The 21,474-nt window shown below is 43.8% G+C and overlaps 1 protein-coding gene across 2 annotated transcripts; it reads right to left on the minus strand.

Annotated features, from left to right (window-relative positions):
• Positions 1-303: 303 nt before the first annotated feature.
• tnk2a (tyrosine kinase, non-receptor, 2a) lies at positions 304-21,108 on the minus strand. Of its 2 annotated transcripts, XM_070986012.1 has the most exons (21): positions 20,880-21,108; positions 19,300-19,404; positions 14,007-14,169; positions 13,653-13,723; positions 13,234-13,440; positions 12,565-12,714; positions 12,375-12,470; positions 11,952-12,133; positions 11,706-11,832; positions 11,413-11,559; positions 10,666-10,760; positions 9,963-10,157; positions 7,655-7,746; positions 7,497-7,541; positions 7,174-7,409; positions 6,892-7,095; positions 6,157-6,806; positions 5,035-5,170; positions 4,153-4,248; positions 3,056-3,183; positions 304-2,130 (listed from the first exon to the last, which is right to left on the minus strand). In XM_070986012.1, exons 3-21 carry the CDS (start codon positions 14,167-14,169, stop codon positions 2,124-2,126), a joined length of 3,027 nt encoding a protein of 1,008 aa, XP_070842113.1. In that variant the 5' UTR covers positions 19,300-19,404; positions 20,880-21,108; the 3' UTR covers positions 304-2,123. The 2 variants fall into 2 exon arrangements, with proteins under 2 accessions (XP_070842113.1, XP_070842112.1); XM_070986011.1 differs by lacking the exons at positions 19,300-19,404; positions 20,880-21,108 and adding an exon at positions 15,830-16,339.
• Positions 21,109-21,474: the final 366 nt, after the last annotated feature.

Genomic DNA, 21,474 nt, shown 5'->3' on the forward strand with positions numbered 1-21,474 from the left:
TAAAAGCATGGCCCAAATTTATTTTCACTCAAGCATCAAGCAAAACCTCATTTCATCTCTTCACTTTCAGTTTATTATTATTTGCCCATAGAATTTATTCATTAACTTATCTATTTATTTCCTCTATTATAAGTCAGCTTTGGTCCTCCATACACCTGTGACTAAACCACTTTGGTCTTTGACTGTCGAGTCCAGATTCCTCCATTAAAATGCCAAAATGTTCTTATTTTACCAGAACTGATGGACCGGGCATGAGAGGAGACTTAAAAGTTTACGAAATAAAGACATAACACCAACGGTTTTGAAAAGAGAACGACTCAAATTTCACTTTATTTTAAAAAAGTGGAGGCCATATTTGCATTTTTCATTAATAAGCTGCTCTAATGTTACAATATAATGCAGTCAGCGTCACGTACAGCAGCGTGACTACAGAGGCTTATAGCACAAGGCCGTCTCTCTCTCTCTCTCTCTCTCTCTCTCACACACACACACACACACACACACACAGAGATGCAAACACAGAAGCACGAGAGTTTTAACCATTTTTCCCACTTGTTGAGAAATTCACTAACTACCTGCGACTGATGGCCTCTTACAGTGAACAGCAGCTGCAGGAATGAACGATTTCTCATCCATTTCCAGCTCTGCTTATAATTACCCATTCGGTCATTCGTGATCAATATTTGCGCAGATACACGCACTGCGAAGGTCTGGAGGACCACTTGCATTAAGCACACACTCGCACACAGCAGTTGCCTATTCAGGTGAATGATATTTAAGTACTTCAGCATGTCTTTATGATTATCATGCAGCAGAAATGTTCATAGGAAGAAATACTAATATATTTAAATATCTAATGGAGGTACAAGTCAGTGCCTAATACCCTGTATTCATAAGGTGATGCTAAATATCTTCACATTTCTGTTTTGGCATCTTATTACCTACAATAAGACAAAACTAAAACTCTCAATCCATCAATCCTTCCATGATTCACGCTGCTATCAAGCCTAAAAAGCTTTGTTCCAGACACAAGTGATACATTAATACATGACATGCTTTCAGCCCATATCAGTATCTCACTTATGTTAAATCATCTTCTGACCAGCAGTTAATGTGTCGACACAGCCATTAAAGTGCCATATACAATACAGCATCTTATTTTCATAAAAACATACAACTAGAACGTCAGCTGACATTTCCCTGATTCATAAATCACTTCACTGACAGCAAAAAGGCATCGGCATTTACAGCGTTTGTGCAACCTGATTCCAGAAGAGTTGGGGCGCTGCTGTTTAAAACATGAATAAAAACAAAATGTAAACATTTGCAAATGAACTGTGTTGTCCTGAGCCCATGTAGTAACGTCCTTTATCCAATCATGTGTTCACAAAGTGGTGATCCTCGCTCCATCCTCGCTTGTAAACCTTTCCAGGATGCCCGTTTCATGATACTCTCACCTGTTACCAATGAACCTGTTTACCTGTGGAATGATCCAAACAGGTGTTTTTGGAGCGTTCCACATCTTTCCCAGTCTTTTGTTGCCCCTGTCCGAACGTGTTTGAAACATACAGTACTGGTGCATCAGATTCGGAATAAGCAGATATTTACAAATATCAATGAAGCTAATGAGGTCAAACATGAAGTATATTGTCTTTGCAAATGGTCACATTCTCTTTAATGTTTTGCGCAGCCTCCCAGCTTTTTTGGAATCGGGGCTGTACATTAATGTAAGCTTATACGTGCACACACCTGAACATGCACGCATCCACAATTAAATTCACACCCAGTAAAAGTTCGCAGTAGCTACCAGCAGAAACACAAGTTCTCATTATTCGTGTCATAATAAAAAACATAAATAGCAACTGTTTAAGTAAACAGTGTGACTCATTCAATGAGATGCTCTGTTAGCTAATCGTGACCATGCATGTGTATGACACATGTAGTAGCGTGTATCCACAGTACATAAGTGAGGCACATATGCTGCTTTATGCTCCTCCATTCATCAAAAAGCATCACTGTGTCTCGAGTCCTCCGAGCGATGAGTCATCCGGCCAGCAGGTCAGTATGGGGGCGTTAATCCAAATGACATCAGGAGCTCGTCAGTCGTTCAAGACCTCCTGCTGTCACTTCCTGAGAGACAGAGAGGGAGAGATGGCATTGAAGATGGGTGAGGCCGTCTGTGGTATAAAAGCAAATGCTCGACAGATTTTTAGAGCGAACATTATTTATACCAACACTGCAACAAATTGGTGTATTTAATGTGAAATGAGTCACATGTCATGATGCACCCACAGAAAATTATCACCCTGCTCTGCAGCGCCCCTTAGCTGTCCGAGTGTGCATGCAGACTTGTTTCCAGTTAACTGACTGTAGGCTACAGCCCAGCACAAAACAGCAGACAAAGGCAGAGACTCGCCAGTGAACACAGTGGAGCATCTAGCAGCTAAGGAGGCAGATATTTTCCTCAAGTGCTGCTGGAGACCAAAGCAGAGCGACCAGGAGAGTGACAAGAGTGATACGGATTTTCTCATCTAATGCGAAAGCGAATGCACGCATTACTCAGAACACTGAATGATTTCCGTAAAGTGGACCAGAAGTAAATCAGTTAAGGTAAAACAAAGCTAAAGGAAATGAAAGGAAGAATAAGAACTTTGAGCAATGGGGAGGTAACATTGAAATGACAGTGACAAGAGTTCTATAGATAAAAGTGTCTGTAATGACTAACAGTGGCACCAACACTGACCCCTGAGGCACTCCGCATTTATTGTCACTCAAAGAAAACAACTAAGGTTCACCTTGTTATAGTCAATGGATCGAAGAAAATTGAGCTTACTTTGAGTGAAAAGTAACAGCATGTGAGCACTGAGACTGGGTGACAACAGTGAGAAGAGCTCCAGACCGACAGGCAGACGAGGGAAGAACAGCAGATGGAGTGACATCCTCATCCCATATGTGGTCGTGTTGGATCTTTTTTGTTCCCCAAAACTCAGCCGCACATTACAACAAATGCATGGTCCAATGCAACGAGGAAAGCATGCACACATACACAGCTCACATGTTTCGATGTGGTCCATAGGTGTCCAGCATGAGCGTGCTGGACTCTTCCAGGTTCCACTGGCAGCGCTGCAGAAGCTCCTCACACTCGGCTCTCGACCGCAGGCCCAGACGAAACAACTGCTCCACCTACAACGCAGGCGGAGATCAGAGGCATTTAGGGCAGGAAGGAGCGAATTTTAACATCTGGGTAGTGACAGCATCCTCCAATCATGTATGTTCACAACCTCTTCCTTATAACAGGAGGTCCATAAACATTTGGTGCTCATTCGGTCTACAAACAACGCTGAGTGCTGCATCCTCTCTGCCACGCTGCTGCATGCTTTAAGGAATTTCACTCCCTCCATCTCTGCTGGGATTTGTCCCCAACACTTGCCTCTGAGGTGTGGTGGAGTAGAAGTATAAGCGTGCATAAAATACTCAAGTAAACTACAAGCGCCTCGAGTTTTGAGTAAACATACTCAGTTAAATTCCACCACTGCTCCCCAGCTTCTATGTAGATTAACATTTATTTTATCTTTCTAACATGCGTTCATGTTTATTAAACACTGTGCATCTCTTCCAGAGGGGTTTGTGAACTCAGTCTGTGTAAAATGCATGTTGCTGCAATAACTGGTTAAAATCTCTGTCTGAGTTGCATGTTTGTTTTGTTTCTATTGTTGGACAACAGTAGATTTTTTTTGGCCTGTGCTCTGCCACTGAGATCCTGGGACTTCCTGGGAGTCTTGCCACAATATACTCCTTTTTCTGGGGAATAAATTTGCTGCAAGAAACCAGAATTTTAAACATTTGTGTGCTTGTGTGTCTGAGTGCATCTCCGTGTTTGTGTAGAACAAAAAGTGAAAAGAACACCATTTCACCCAGGTGTCAAAGCTGATTTATGTACGGCGATAACAGTGTTCCTGGTAATGTGCTCTATTTCAGGAAAAGAGTCATGTTGAAATCACAGGAGACGCTTCTGCTAACTTTTTTTATTTTATTTTACTTTTTGGGTGTTTTTTAGGACACCTGGTGACAACATCTACTCAAGGGTTAATAGCTTTCAAGGCTAACAGAGTAAGATAAAAACCAGTGTGTAGACACACTGTGTAAGTGTACCTTCAAATGATTTATGGCCTGAGGGACGCTCCAGTTGTGACTCTGCAGAGCTGCCTGACACTCCTCCAGCGTGACACCGTGGACCGCTCCTTGGACCTGTTGATCACACCATGAACTTATGATGAAAGTTCAAAGAAACTTGACCTGACGTATTGATTGGATTTGGAAAAATATGCTCCTGGGTGCTGATGAGAGCAGACATGACTGACTGTATGGATGTAAAACTGTTTCTAAATATGGACTGTTTACGAGACCAACACACGCCTCCTGGTGTGTTGCAATCTGCTTTGGATTTTTTAGCACATCAGTATTCTGCACAGACAAATATCATCAGGCTAACCCTCTAAAGTACAGCCATCATTTATTCAAATCCCAATAAATATCAGCCTACTCCAAACAGGCTTCTTGTAAAGAAATTCTCCATAAAAACATTTAATGGGAAAACAAGCAGATTTACAGTTTTAATTTAACACTTGCTTGGTAACTTTTACAAATAATCAAATTTGCTGCAACACATTTTCAAATGACCTGAAATGAATGAAATTACCTCAAATACGCACTGCTGTGAACTGTGCTCGACCGAGTCATAGAGTTCATCATTTTCTTTATGTTAATCCTAAATTAACTCTAATAAAGCAATCAGCATCCAGAGGAGCAAGAGATAAAGTTTGAACATAATTACTCGCAAGTTCAGCCAATTAAAGGCTTTTTTTTTGATACAGGGGTGTGGGTTTAATTGAAGAGGCCAATCAGGGACTTGTTTTCAGAGCTGTGCGTGACTCTGAGTCTGCTGGAGCATTTTAGGGCGTTTGGTGTTTGCATACTTATTATTTGTATTTGTATGAGGAAAAAGAAGTACCATTTCCTTTTTCTCTCCCTTACCTGTGTGACGCTCTGCTCCCGTTGCATGCTGGGAGCTGCAGTCCGCCCATTGTTGTTGTTGTAGGAGGAGTTTGGTTTGGCTCCGCCGGGCTGCTGCATGATGGGTTTGACTGCAGCCATGTTGGCTGCTCCGTATCTGATGAGAAAAGCACAGATACAAAATATGAGAGTTTTCATAATTAAGTGTGAATGAATGTTTTTAATAGATAACAATGTTTATCTTTGAATGACAACTGCAGCTTGTAGGACATGATAATGACATGTCTGACAAATATCTTAAAATGTATTAAGACATTTATTCTGTATATATTTATTAGGAAGCTAAATCCATCTGCTGATGAAGATTATCTGATCGAAAGCAACTAAATACCTTCATGTTATAATAATAGTTTTAAAGGTCAAGGACAAACTCAATTTAAAAGTTTAGTTATCTTGGTGAAAAAAACAAAATGAACTTTAAATGGTTTCTAGAACAGCTGTTAATGGCAGTAAGTGGACAATAATATTTAAGTTTAATTTGACTCAATTTCACACCAAGACTGCAAAACGTTTTTACATTGTGAGATTTGGGAAATGTGACACCATCTTCCTCTTTAAGCTTTCCAAATAAACTTAAATTTTACATTAAGGGACAAATTTGTCTCAATTTCTCACCAAAGATAGTAACCCCTGGATTCGCTATTGTTGCTAACAGGTAGCAAGCTCCAGGACAGTCTGCAGGCTAACCAAGCTGATTAGCAAGATAGCAAACTACCACTACCTACTCATAGTCCAAATGAAAATCAACACAGTAAATAGCCAGAGGATTAGCTATTGTAGCTAAAAGGGAGCTAGTTCCAGCACAGTCTGCTGGCTAACCAAGCTAGCTGTTTGGTTAGCTAACTAGCAAATTAACACTGTGTGTTAATCTGTAGTAACAACACATGTTTATTTCCTGTTGTTTCAATACTGTACAGAGCAAGTCTACCTCAATAGAAGCAAACGTAGATTTCAAACATTTAAGATCTTCCCAAATCTCTGTGATGGGGTTGGCAAGTACAACATGGAATACAAAGTTAGCATGATCGGCATCACATAGGATGAAAAATACTGCAAGACATATACATGATGCCGGCAGCACACCTTTCCAGAAACGCAGGTCGATCGGGCAGCGGGGCGGGAGCAGAGCTCTGGGAGCTGTCAATCAGTGAGGAAAGGCCACGCCCCTCACGGAAGGCGAAAGGATCCAGTAAGGAGCTGGATGAGTAGGAGGAGGCGCGAGCCGTGAGCCGTGAGGAATGTGATGTGACTTGAGGCAGGGAGGAGGTGGACGTGTTGGAGGACAGAAGCGGACCCAGGAGTCCGGACGCCCGCCGCGGGGAGACGGAGAGGGGAGGAGGAGGCAGGGCCATGGGGGAGGAGGATAGCGGCGGTACCAGTGGGAGAGGAGAGGAGGAGCGGGAGCCCGGCTGAGAGAAGGCATGGTCTCTGGGTGGGATCTGAGGAGGCGTGTCTTCCTGCTCGCCCAGGGAGATGGAGCTGGAGCGCGCCTGCGGGTGGGTGGTGCAGGTGGAGAGGTTGTGTTTGGAGGGACGCAGCGGGGGGACGGGGCTGCGAGGAGGCAGCACCGGCCGGTCCTCAAAACAGGAGGTGAAGGAGGAGGAGGTGGACGAGGGTGAGGGAGGAGGCAGGCAGATCTGCCGATGAGGGCCCAAAGGAGCAAGGGGCATGGGGAGAGGGGAGGATGGGAGGGAGCGACCTGTTGAGATGGGAACCTGCAGCTTCACCATCACCTACATCCACAAAGACAGAAACATGAGCACAGACGTGTGATACGTGTTCTCTTTAACCTGAAACTGCATGGAAAACGTCCTCTACCTCTCGCTGTAGTTCTTGGAAGAGGTCAGCTGACTGTGACTCACTCCTGCCCGCCATAGCGGCGCTCGGCGGGGCCGCGGTCTCTTCAGTCAACCCCTTGTTGATAGACCGCACCTCCTGGTCCTCTGATTGGTCGTCGAGCTCTGTGGCAACCTCGTCGTACGCTGGCTGAGGGAGAGGCCAGTCCAGGATGGAGGGAGTGTCCTGAGGATGAGTGATGGACTCTGGATCAACATGTGTTTTTATTGTTATTATCAGACCACTTTCCCTCTCTGGCTGTACCTTCAGTGTGTCCTCGTCTGGCTGCCGGGTCTCAGTGAGCGGCGAGGGCGTGGTCGAGCTGAAGCTGTCGTCAGTGAAGTCAATGAGCGACACCTCGCTTTTGGCCGAGCGCATGCCGGACCCCTCCCACGGCCGGAACTTCAGACCCAGGGACACTCCCCTCCTCTTCAGCCCAGATGAAGCACTGGTGTCGTCATCGTCGTCATAATCATCCATCACGGAGTCATAGAACGGCTCTGGACACATGAGGAAACACAGGAAGTGACAGCAGCAGGTGCATGTTTAAAGGTGGGACCGTAGACTAGAGAAGAAGAAGAACTTACTCTTCAGCAGGACAGCAGGTTGAGGTGGACGAGGAGGAGGTTGTTCTGATAAAGAGAGGTTTAGACTTTCTGTACAGATCATTATTGTGAGCTAATAAAAGAGAAGCACATGTAAAAAAAAATGGTGTATGTGTGTTTCAGTGTTTGGATAAATTTACTCTTGGCACGGTTGGGGAGTTTGGTCGGCCTCGCGGTGCCTGAATCCATTCCTAGAACATCAGGGGGGTCCATGGGGTTCCCCAAATACAGACTGAGGAGGAGCAGACGAGAGGGAAATCAGATTAATCAGCAGCAGAGGAAGTTTTCACATCATTTACTTAATTAATTACTTTAATACCACACTGTAAAAACACCGAAGTAGAAGTACTGCATTGAAAATGTGGAGAAATTGTATTTTGAATATTGAAAGTAAAATTGCTCTAGAACTGGAATTCCCACTTCAGGCTGCAGTTTACGTCCATCCAGCCACTTTATTATGAAGTACGCCTCCCTAGTTTGGTGTTAGATTCCCTCTTTCCCTTTCTTTTTAAATCTTCTTGGCATCGATTCAATGAACTGCTGGAAACACTCCTCAGAGACTCTGGTCCACACTGACATGAAAGCATCACGCAGCTGATGCAGCTTCGTATGGAAATCAGCCGCTCCACCGCACCCCAAAGGGGTTCTACTGAGATCTGTGACTGCGGAGGCCATTCGAGCACAGTGAATTCATCGTCATGCTCAAGAAACTGATCTGAGCTTTGTGGCGTGGCGCGCTATCCTGCTGGAAGTAGCCATTAGAAGATGCTTCAAGGTCCACCCTGCTGTGCCTCCAGAGATGCTCCTCTGCGTACCTCAGTCGTAGCAGGTGGTTATTTGAGCTCCTGCTGCCTCTCTATCAGCTCAAACCAGTTTCTCTTTTTCAGATCATTCTCCATAAAATCTCAGCAGTCTGGCACCAACAACCATGCCATGATCAAAGTCACTCACATCAACTTTCTTCTCTATTCTCTAGCAGATGGTCTTGACCACCACGTGATTGGTTGATTAGATATTTGCCTGAACATGTACCTGAACAGGTGTCCCTAATAAAGTGGCTACAGAGTGGCTATTACATTCTTAGATTATTATCACCCATGTATTAACATAAAAGCATGATTTTACTGCTGTAGTTGGTCAAGGTGGAGATTCTTTCTATTTTTACTTGGTATTAAACTGCTGACTATTTTCTCTATTTTTACAAATCAATCAATCAATCAATCAATCAATCAATCAATCAATCAATCAATCAACCAACCATTTGTAAAAAAAAAAAAAAAACTGAGAAATGTTATCACAATTAAAAATCCATCCATCCATCCATTTTCTATGCCGCGTATCCCTTTCGGGGTTGCGGGGGGGGGGGGGGGGGGGGGGCTGGAGCCTATCCCAGCTGTCAACGGGAGAGAGGCGGGGTACACCCTGGACCGGTCGATCGCAGGGCACAAACACACAACCACTCACACTCACACTTAGGGGCAATTTTACACCAATTAACCTAATGAGCATGTTTTTGGTCTGTGGGAGGAAGCCGGAGTGCCCGGAGAAAACCCACGCATGCAAACTTCACACAGAAAGGCCCGACCCGGGAATCGAACCGGCAACCTTGTAGTACAATAAAGTACAATATTTCCCACTGAAATATGGTATTTCATGTGGCATGAAAACCCTCAAGAGAAGTACTTCAACTTTGTACTAGTACAGTACTTTACTTTACTTAGAAGAACATGTTTATATAAAGGCTGCTAAATGTGCTGAGTAACAACTGAACCTATTATTTCTTTACCACGTCTCCTTTGTATCTGCTTCAACCAATAAATATTATTTGTTAGAGAGTTGTACACCCTGAACTGCTGTAATCTCTGCCTGTAAAATGTTGATCTGGGCTTTGAGGCGTTTTATTTTCTTGCAGCAGTTGTGAGGTTTCTGTCCTGAACAAATACAAACGTCTGCTGCTGAACTGCAGGTGATGCACTGCTGCACTCCAGTGGACAGCAGTGGAAGAAGTACCCAGATCGTTTACTCAAGGAAAAGTAGAAATAGCACAGTGCAAAAATACTGTTACAAGAAGTCAAAATCCTACTATCTTGAAAGTAAAAGTACATAAGTACTAGCATCAAAATATACTTTAAGTACACATTTTGCAGGGCGGCCGTTTTCAGACTCGTATCTTTTATATCCATGGATTATAATTAGTGATGCGTCATGTTGCAGCTGCTCCTGCATTTAAAGTGTTTATAATTATATGTCATTGTTATATCTTATCTTATCTTATCTTATCTTATCTTATCTTATCTTATCTTATCTTATCTTATCTTATCTTATCAAGAAGGATTGTTAAGAAAGTGTGATAAGCTCCTTAATGTATGTAATGTTTAGTATATATATGAACATATATATATATCATGTAGTATACCACAATAGTCATATTTTCTGAGTATTATTGACCTGTCTATGCGATCTGCATGTCCCCAGCTCCTGTGAGGGTCCGTGTCTCCGTGTCCAGTGTGGATGAACGAGTGTTTGAGCGGTCGGCTGATGTCTTGGGCAGACAGACCGGCGACCGACGTCACCACGTGACGAGGAAACTGACCGACACGCAACGTTTTCCTGTTCTGGCCTCGCCACCAGTAGTGCTCTGCCCTGAAAGCACACACGAACACAGAGGTATGACTTCAATTTTAGATGAAATTAAACAGTAAGGAGACTTTCCTGAGCACAACAAAGTGCCTCTGTCACACGGAAACGCTTATTTAAAAGTTTAAATGACGGCGGAAATCAAGCAGTATCTCGTTAGCTTGTGGGTTTTCGTTAGGGTTCACACACACACACACACACACACACACACACACACACACACAGAGAAGACGAAACAAATGCGTGTCTGTCCACTCACCAGAAGCCACAACATTACTGTAATGAGCCAGTAACAGGACAGTAATTACAGTGACTTTCTACAATGCAAGGAATCCAACGTCGACAAAAGAAGCATTTGTTGTCCTGCTGGAGTGACCTTGATTCTGCACTGACACACACAAGCGTGACTTCTGAAACCAGTAATTCTGTTAAAAAACTGCTCTGCGTGCAAGAACGTAGTTGAAGGGTTGTGACACTGATCTGTGTGTTGTACAACAAACAGTCACACACTGACCTTCCCTCTATGATGGTGATGACGTCGTTCATCTTAATCTGGAGCTTGTCTTCCTCCTCAAAGTCCTGCAGCGCTCTCATATCTGTAGGCATAGTCTGCAGAACGCACACGAACGCACACACACACACTGACAGCATGAGCAAGAAGCTGCACAAGTCCAATGACTTATTACTGTCATCAGCAGGATGATGGAGACAAACAGAGAAAAACACTGCGTGTCATTCTCGATGATTGTGATTTATTTGTTTCCACTTGCTCTCGTCCTTTACTTGCCCGGTGCACCACCTGGTGACAAACTGCTTCTGGAGCTACTAGAGTACATTTAATCTGGTGTACCACCTTTTTCAATGGGACTAGCTTCCTGTTAGCTACAACAGCTAATGCAGCAGGCTACTTTTCTGTGCTCACTGCCATTCAGACTTTGAATAGTGTTATTTCGCTAGTTGGCTAACAAATCAGCTAGCTTGGTTAGCCAGCAAGTGGTCCCTTAAATGTCATGCTAACTTTCCTCTACGCAACTCTGCAACTCTTGAGATTCAGAAAACATGACGTTTCCCCCAAAAGAACAATTGGAGACAGCAATGTGACCCTCCTGTAAACTTCAGCATACATTAAACCAGATGTTGGCTAATTTCTCTCTAAGTTAAGATTGCAAATGTAACCACATTGCTGAATGATGACATTAACCATTGTGACGTAGCTACAAGCCTTTGTTTGGTTTGGGTTTGGCTGATACTGCTGTGTTACCTCCAGCAGGAAGTCTCTGAGGGCGATGAAGGTCGGTCTGTCCTCAGGTTTGGGGCTCCAGCACTGCAGCATGACGTTGTAGATATCCTGAGGACAGTCTTCTGGTTTACAGAGTCTCTCGGCCTCCACGTCCACCTTGTGGAGGATCTGCGGACAAAACATGAATTACAGGGTGCTGAAGAATGATCACTACCTTAAACACCCAAGATGCTGCAGCTGTTTTGTGGTTTTGTGTGTGTTTTATAGCAAAGTAGAAAATGCCATGGGTGAGATGTGTGTGCACATGCATGCACCTGGCTCCCATTAAGACCCAGCCACGGCTCCTGTCCGTGGGTGAACATCTCCCACAGAGTGACCCCAAACATCCAGGTATCAGAGGCATGAGAGAAAGTACGAGACTTCAGGGACTCCGGAGCACACCTGGAGAGACACGAGGACGAAGACTAGAATAGAACAACTGTGGACAGCAACTCCAGAACAGTTTGAATCACTCAAATTTGAGGTTTGGAGCTACTGGGCGACCAGGATGCTCTTCTCACCATGGGAAAGGGATTTTGTGGCCTTCCTCCATGATGTATTGGTCAGTGTGCGTTGGCAGCGCCCTCATCAGGCCAAAGTCTCCGATCTTCACCGTGTCGTTGGTGGACAGCAGAACGTTGCGAGCAGCCAGGTCCCTGTGAAGGAAACGCTTCTGCTCCAGGTAGGCCATGCCGCATGCCACCTACGCACCAACAGAGGCATGCACAGTGTATTTTACATGAATTTCAAACATCCACAGGAGGAAAAACTCATTGTGTGAGCAGGGCTAGTGTTTTTGTAAATGTTAAGCTTCATCAGCAGAAAAATTTGTGAAGAAAACAGTCATCAAGCATTTCTGGGCACTGCACCAAATATCTGATGAAACTGAGGGCACAGGAGGGTTATCAGTTCCACTTCCTCTTGCATGTTGGGTGTTAACAGACCTGCACAGCGTAGTTACACAGAGAGGAGATGAGGATGTGGCCCTGACGCTTTCTGAGACGATCCAGCAGGGAACCCAGAGGGGCCAGCTCAGCCACCTGCATGCAAACACACACGATATGGAAATAAAACTCATTCAGTGAGTGTATTTGTCCATGAAGATATCTGAGAGTGATTGTGTGTGTGTCTTACCATCTTCATGGGCTGCGTGAGGACGATGCCATACAGGCGGATGAGGTTCTGGTGGCTCAGCGAATGCATGGCGTTCACCTCTCGGATGAAATCGTCCAGACCGTCCGAGTCCAACACGCTTGCCTTCAGACACTTCACAGCTACTGACAACTAGAAAGACAGAAGGAGAGATGACAAAACAGAATAAACTGCTGTAATCCAAACTGACTCAGATGAGAGATGAACCAATGCAGAGCCACATCAGTGATGTCAACACAGCTTTTCAAACAGCTCCTTCTCTGTTATGCCTAAAGATGCCTTCTCCTCTCGTGTCCCTCTCTTTTGTGGTGTCCCTCAGGGCTCTATTCTGGGTCCCTTCTTATTAACTGCGTAAATACATACTTGCCTGGTTCCGCAGAGGAATCCTTTATTATGCCTTGCCTCATTGATAAGAATGAGATGTTCTGCAGTTGGATGGCTCCAAATCAGACATACTTATAATTACTCTTTTTGCCCAAGCGGCATTGGGTGCCTTGTCTAATAATGTTAAAACAGAGGCATTAAACCAGGTGTACTCCCTCACTCAGTTCTCTTATGTTTTAGAGATTTTACCATCCGGTTTCAATTTTCAATCATTCCTTGTTAGCGCAGAAAAGGTTTATTTCCACACCACTCTGTACTGTGTCTCACCACTATGCCATTGGGTCCGGTCCACTCGCCTCTCCGCACCACCCCGAACGTGCCGTCTCCGAGCCGCTCAAACAGCTGCAGCTCCGATTCTCTGATCAGGCAGGTGAGCGAGGCTCCCGACTCGCTATTGGCCGGTGTCGTGCTGGACGACGCCCCCTGAGGCAGGTGCTGCTGAGATTCCGCGTCGGGTCGTTTCACTGGAAACACCTACGGGCCCAGAAGCAGAAACCAGTGACTGTGGTGCATTTGGACTGGAGAAAGGATAGGTCACTGTCTGAGACTGTGGCTGGGGTTATTGTTTATTGTTTACTTTTACAATATTAAAACTCCTACATAGATCTACTTTGCCTCTTACTAAAAAGAAAGAGCTTAACGAGACATATTCTCATTATATAAGATCTATTTAACTGGTACTGCACCTTGCTCATCCAGGACTTGCGTTTATAAAGAGCTCTTCTCCTCTTGACGGCCTCCCAAAGCCTCCTCTGACCTGAACCGACACAATCACAACAAACACAGCTCAGAGTCAAGTGTCACTGCAACAATGTAACATCTGTAATGTTAACATCTTTTAATGATGCATTAAGTTCTCAATGGACTCATTCTCAAACCCGGTGATGCATAAATAACAGATATAACAAATATTCTCAGTGTCGCTGAATAAATATGAAATGTAAAGCTTGATTCTTAAGATTTATTAAGGAAATATGTATTAAATATTCTTTCAAACCAGCGTCTGGAGTGACAGGGAAACAGGAAATGACAGGACGTACCCGGGCGTCCCATGCCGATCTTCTCCAGGTCTTCATTCTTGACGTAGTCGAAGTGGGAGAGTCGCGTGACGTTGAGCTCGTCGCGGATCCGCACGAAGTACTGCTGCAGCTGCACATCTGTGAGCAACTCCAGCAGCCACTCTGTGCCCTCCTCACACTGCATCTGCACACACACATTCAGCTTCTATTACCACACATGTGAGGACACGCTCACTGACAAAACATGGTGCCCTCAGTGGACACAAGAATCTGATTCTAAGTGTGGTCTCAGCTAGCCTTTATGCTACGCTAAGATAATCAGCTGCAAGAAAGCAAATACGCAGATGTACCCAAATGTCAAACTCCTATTGATATTGATTTGGATCTCAACATGATGTCACCTCATCTATAATGCACCAGTTTTAAGTGGGAGTGATTCAGAAATTCACATTATTTAAAGCTGTCGAAAGTGTTTGCGTGGGATATGATTTGTTCCCATCAGAGACTGTAAACAAAGATGGACGATGGGTCTCCACTTACTCCCACTGTACAAGAAATGAGGCCAAAATATCCTGGATACAGGCGCTGCCATGTTGTGCTGGTGATTGGAGGATGGAGCTGCAGCATTGACATCCAACCCAGACAACCGCTGACTCAGCCGTAAGCAGCTGTCAATCATGATGTCACAGACCCTTCTACAGCATCAAATAACTAAATTATTAGGCGTGTGCTTTGATTTTTTGGTTTGGCCTATACTGCCAGCCACCAGGGGGCGATGGAGATGTTTCGGCTTCGCTCTTAAGGAGTCGTCCTGTCGTCCATCTTTAACACAATCAATGGCTCCCAATAAGAGAAATGTTATTCTCACTTTGAGGATTTTGTTTGCGTGCCAAGACGCCAACACAGGGTTGCAAATTAAATCTGAGGGGTCGCAAAATTTTTAACGGAACAGGAAAGCAAGAAAAAACATACTAATGCTACCGAAAACTTTACTTAGTTTTTTTTCCCCAGACTTGCCTTTAAATGTTGTTTTTTTTTTCTGATGAATTGCAGAATCATTGCAACCTGATGCACCAGATGGTTTGTCACACAGAATCAGCTGGTAAGTCATCCACAGAAAATATTTAAAAACATACTTGGCAGGTGATTGGACGAACCATCTGTCTATCATGGTGCTACCTTCAACCAATCAGATCAAGGAACCATACGACGCAGTAGGACAGCAAAACTTTCGCTCAGTTTTCCACGGAGAACAGCCTTCACTGTTCTTCTTTGATCATCTTTCAATGAAGACATACTCTCCAGTTCTGATAATGATGCTATAGCAGCATACGCTAACCCTACCAGCCGCCATTTTGTTTCTGAACGAAAGCTGACATCACATCTAAACCACGCCCGTAGCTGCCAGTGCTTCCTCACAGGATGCTGATTTGTCCAAGCGACTGCGGTTCGGCCACAAGTGCGTAACTTGAAACCCGTAAAATGGATTATCGCGATTATCACGAATCCAGCCGCCTGACGAGGTACGAACAATTAGATGTTTAAAAATCATTCAAATCAGTCTTTGGTTAAACTGTAAACTAGTAGACGTGCACGAAGACAGCGGTTTGTTTTGAGGATCACAGGCTAAACTGGTTGGGTACGACCGGACTAAACGATTAATTGAAATTAAACTCAGATCAAATAAGAGTCTGTCATTGCGGCCTGGCGGCACACACACACACTCACACACACACACACACACACACACACACACACACACACACACACACACACACACACACACACACACACACACAGAGAGGAAGAATCACTGCATGTCCAACCACAACTTCAGACTTTACCATTTGTCCCCTGACACTTTCTCTGATCCTCCCGTCTCTCTCCTCTTCGTCCTCCTCCTCCCCCTCCTCCTCTCCCCTGGTGTAGGGGAGTCGCTGGTACATATAGCTCTCCCCCATACTGTAGCAGCTCCTCTCGTCCGTCGCCCTGTCTCTCGGTCTCTCTCCCTCTCTCTTTTTTTTGTCTAGATGCTATTCAGAGGAGGCGTTAGCTCTGCCTCTCCGAGTCTCGTTTGCTAATCTCCTCTCGGCTCGGTGACCTTCTCTGCTCAATCGATAGGCGCATGCACACACACGAACACGAACGCACCGGGAGGCATTTGACGCCACTCTCTCCAGCCGTATCACCTAAAGCTATCTATAAACTCTCTCCGTCTTCCCTCCCACGGGTTCTTTCTCTCCCTGCTGACTCACGGCTTCCTGCAGCGTCGGACACCTCCATGCTTCCCTTTCTCTATCCATCTTTTCCTCTCTCTAGCTCTCCATCTTCTGGCTTCTGGCAGCCGAGCCCACCGTCTGATGTTAAATAATTCAGCAGCGCTAACATGAGGGAGGGAGAGGCAGATCGTGGAAGAACGAGGGGAGAAAATGGAGATACAAATAGGTGGACAGATGGATGGGTAATTGGATGAATGGTCAGGCCAAAGAGAAATAATTGGGAGACAGTTCCCAGCATGCATTTGATAGATGCTGACATGCAGATGGTGCAGCAGTAAGCTTGACTTCAACCCCAACGAGCATAACATTTCCTTAAGGGTGGAAAAATGATGTGGTGAATTTGCTCTGAACTGATTTCGCTGGTTCAAGTGTGGTTTTACATGACTGTAATTGTTTGGGTGCTGTTGGATGGACAAAAGACGCAAAAACACAACAGTGGGCGCTGGAAAATCAGGATTTTCCCGCCTTTTTTGGATAACACTGAAATATGAGGATTGCAGTTTCTCTCTGTGTGTTATTCATCACTGCACATTCATCACACCCTGAACACGATCTGTTCCAGCCTCAAGTGGGCGCTACGGAGCACTGCACCACAAAACGACCAAAGTTAGTCACATGGTGTCGATCAACCTGCAACACTAAAACATCCACTTACCTACAAATGATCAATTACATATTACACTGTCCAGTATTATCCCTCTATAAATCCTGCACGCTGTACATACTGTATATAAACATTCGTGTATTATGTATCAATTAGCACCTTAGCATGCTAATATGCTGAAATAGCAGTGTGGATTTTCATGTCTAACTCTGTGAATTACTTAAAAAACTTGGCAATTAAGATCTTCAAAAAGATTCAAAAAGACGGATGTGGTTTCCTGTTTTAGGCCAATGGGTGTCAGAATATTTCCTTTATTGACTTTTTGAGAGTTTATTTTGTTTATTTATTAGACTAAAAAAGCTAAGAGAGCTTGTGAAACTCGTATATATCTCTCAGCTGAAACTACAGTGAGTTATGCTAACAAACTATCACCTCCTCACATACAAAGCGGTATTACACACTGGTACTCAGGCTAGCTGGTTAGCATGCTAACTTAGAGTAGATATCTCTACAACACATAAACGTCTGTTGATAATGTTCATTTTCTGAATGTTTTAAACTACAATTCTGGCCATAACAAACACATTGCACCTTTAAACATCTCTTCCGTTGATATGTCTCAATTTAAAATTTTAAAAATCCAGGCTGCGCCCTGGACATCAACACCATGTCTGAGTACTGACTGCAACATCCGCAGTTGTCCACACAGTCTGCAGGCTCTTTTCCACATCAAAACTGTCTAAATATGTCAAAATTTCTTCATAGTCTCTGAAGCAACATCTTCTACACCTCAGCAGTGCACAGGAAGTTTTTCATCCCACAGGTTCTTGCAGGCTACCAAATCTCATGTTTAACATCATGGTGCCCTTTCACAGACAGCATGAGGAATACGTGAGTGATATCACAGCATTCATTTAGTCAGTACATTCAGTCAAAGCTTATCCATGCTTGCATCGAGCTCTGGGCGAAGATAAAATGCACACATGAATCCAATCTGTCTGATCCTGTGAGCTTCATTTGAAATATAATTAGCTCTCGAACTGTCTTTATTGAAACGCGTGAGACGTTCATTTTTAGCTTCTACTGAGCATTTAGGGACAAGAGCGAAAGGATGAAAGATAATCAAACGCACATGATTTACTAGTGTAAACTGAGATGCTGAGCTCTCACCGTGAGCTGCATTTGATGGCTCACTGGTGCGTGAGCTGCAGCAGCGATGGCAGAGTGTGCACAACAAATGCCTGTGCACTTCACATGTGTGTTTATGTGTGTGCATCTGTGGCCCAAATGAGCACAAAACCAGAGTTTTCATCTCGCTGTGAGCACGAGTTTTATCGAGGGCGATGCTCTAAAAATAGGAAAGCTAAATTTAGCTTTACGCTCGCCGGCGTGAACAGAGCGGCTTTTATTTGCTCTCATCTCAGCATCAAATACCTGAGATTCAGTGAGGACTGCTAGCAGAGACGGCATAGGATGAGGATTTATTGTGAATTCTTGGTTTCACTGTCCGCCGGCTCTGACCACTGACTAATTACAGACGCCAGGAGACGGCAGTTTTTGGAGCAGCATTCCTGTAATTTGGTACATTTAAAGTTGAATACTGCGGTTATAGCAGTTGGGACACTGCTGTGCAAAACACAACTAAAAACAGAATTCAGTCATTTGGAAACAAACCGTGTTTACTGACAGCAGTTTTCTGAAGTGATCCTGAGTCCATGTGTTAGTATCCTTCATCCAGTCATGTGCTCACAAAGTGGTGAACCTCGCTCCATCCTCGCTCATGAACGACTGAGCCCCAATCATGACACTCTCACCTGTTACCAATCAACCTGTTTGTACCAAACAGGTGTTTTTGGAGCACCGCACATCTTCCTCAGTCTTAAGTTGCTCCTGTCCCAACTCAATTCAGAATAAGAAGATATTTACAAAAATCAGTGAAGCTGAGGAGCTCAAACATTGAATATATTGTCTGTACTGTTTTAAATTGAGTATATGCCAGAAAGGATAAGCAAATTATCACATTCTGTTTTATTTATGTTTTACACAGAGTCCAAATTTTTCTGTCAGCTTCATTACTGTGACCTCTGGCAAAAAAAAGCCCAATAATTATAATTTAATAACGTAATTTACATTATTCTCAAATTGACCATTCAGCATAATGAGTACATTTACTGTACTTTATGCGCTTTAAATACACTGTATGTGCTTTCTGCCACTCAGGGTCCCTAAATCAGAACAATGAAAACAAAAGACGTAGTTTGGTGAGGTTGTGAAGGTGTTCTCTTCATTGTTAAACCACCGCCATCATGGTCGAGGGAGTGTTATTCACGTTTGTACTTTTACTTCAGTAAAACTGTTCGGCTTATATTTGTACTGTATTTCTACACTGTCAGATTACTACTTGTGTTGGCGTGTGTTGACCTGGTCTCACCCTGCAGACGTCTTCTGGTGGATCAGGAGTTTAAAGCTGCAGTCAGGAGTGACTGAGGTCCCTGGAGGTCACCTGGAGGGGGCCATGGGTGGAGAGACCCCACATCTGCACACACAGAAAGAAAGATTCACCACCGGAAACGTGCAAAGGAAATCTGGAGTCTCAGTGAATTGAGCTGACAGACGGAGATAAACAAACGTCATTGTTTCCACACAAATTATTAACAAACGCCAAAATACCCCGAGCAAACTCGAGCTCCGTCTGTCTCCACACAGAAGACAGCAGAGTCTTTCACAGCCACGACAGACTGAAACAAACCGAGGAAGACTGTGAACACAGGCGAAGAAACAGCCAGAGCTCACAGCCAATAGCAGCCCAGGACGGGGGCTCAGACCAGGACCCACATCCTTTCCTTCCTTTATCGAATATACATTTAATGTTGCTGCTTTTCAGATATAAAACACTGAAAGCATTATTTAATAGCATGCAGTGAGCTGTGCAGCTGTACAGCTCATTTGCTGTTTTTAGTGTTAAAACACTTGAGATTTGAGCGTTTCTGCTTCAGCATCTGAAATCAAATCAAGTCTTGAGGAAATGAAGTCTGAATTTGAAGAAGCTCCAGTCTGAGCTCTTCTCATTCATTTTGGATTTTAAACAACCTGAGGTGTTATTTGTGTGGACATTATTGGATTTCATAAGAGAAAAAAGGGCTGGAGCACACCAACTCATCTGCAGCGTGTTGAATCATCACATTCAGCTTTACTGGAAGATTTCCCTTTTTTTTCTTGTTTCTATTTATGATTCTTGACTTTTGCAGCTGTTTTTCTCTTTTCTTCTCTTACTATCTTTATCATTACGCACTAAAGCACCAAATGCAAATTCCCTGTACGTGAAAATAAACCTGATTCTGATCACACACTCTCTCCATATTCATACAAGGATGTCACTTCATACTACTGCCATACTTATACTACACTGTACTAACTTATACTGTAAATAAATATTGTACTGCACTGGCTATGTTAAATACTACAACACATTTGCAGTACATACATGTTATATACATATTGTTGTTTGGAGCCTGAAAACTAAGAATTCGATTGATTGCTGACTTGAAGAGTAGAATAAATAAAATATTATATATATAGTAATAAATATTTTACAGGTTTTAATTTTGAGTCTGGTTAAAAAGGGATTTGTAAAATTCTGGCTGTGGTCTGGTCTCAAGTCATAATTTATCATTTTTACGACTAAGTTCAACAGAATTCAAATTAAAAATAAGGACCAATAAATGCAGAAACGGGAGGACAGACTGACACATCTCCATTCAGCTCTAATGAAGCGAGCGGAATCGATTTTAATTGATCAAGCTGCTTCTTCACAGTCAAAGCTGATTAGCCTGCTGCCTCAGTCGCGTTGGATTCCCACCTGCTCTGTGTCAGTGAACATCTCACCGTTATAGTTTCCCCCTGAACGCAACATCTGAATCTTTATTTATTCCTTCATTCAGTGTGTTTTGTTTTGGTGCAACACGTCCTGACAGAGAGCCGCCAGAAGAAAAACAGCCCCGGCACACTGACCTGTGAAGACGGACGCTTTGCGGGAGACCAGTCCCCTTCCTGCGGTCTGTCCAAGCTCCGTCCGCCGCTCTCAGCTGGCGCAGCTCGGCGGGAAGCCGAAGTCGTTTATCGGGAACCGTTTAAATTCAGCTGATCCGTTATCTCGCTCCTTTTCCTCCGTTAATTCCGGGACTCTGCCCAGTGCGCCTTCAGGGATTTCCGAGCGTCACTGTGCGTAACCTCACGCGCAGAAATAGCACCTCGGTTAACGCTGCTGCTGATGCTGCTGCTGCCCACTTCCTGTTTGGAGGCTCGGCCTTCAGAATAAAACCGCAGGCTTCAAGTGATAACGAGAAGCCTTATTTAAACATTCTACGTTTGATGTAATTTTTCAATATTTTGCCATTTGAAATCTTGTGTTATATGTATTAATTAAACAAAATGTAATTTAAATGAATTAAATTCGTAACTAGCTGCAAACATTAACACATTTAAACTGCAGAGGGGTGATAGGGAACATAACACATTTAAACTGCAGAGGGGTGATAGGGAACATAAAGGAAATTAAATTGAACATTTATCTTTATTCTTTAAAATCAAAGGAAACCAAAAAAGA

Source organism: Chaetodon trifascialis, chromosome 18 (genome assembly GCF_039877785.1).
Source record: "Chaetodon trifascialis isolate fChaTrf1 chromosome 18, fChaTrf1.hap1, whole genome shotgun sequence".
NCBI classification, from domain to species: Eukaryota; Metazoa; Chordata; class Actinopteri; order Chaetodontiformes; family Chaetodontidae; genus Chaetodon; species Chaetodon trifascialis.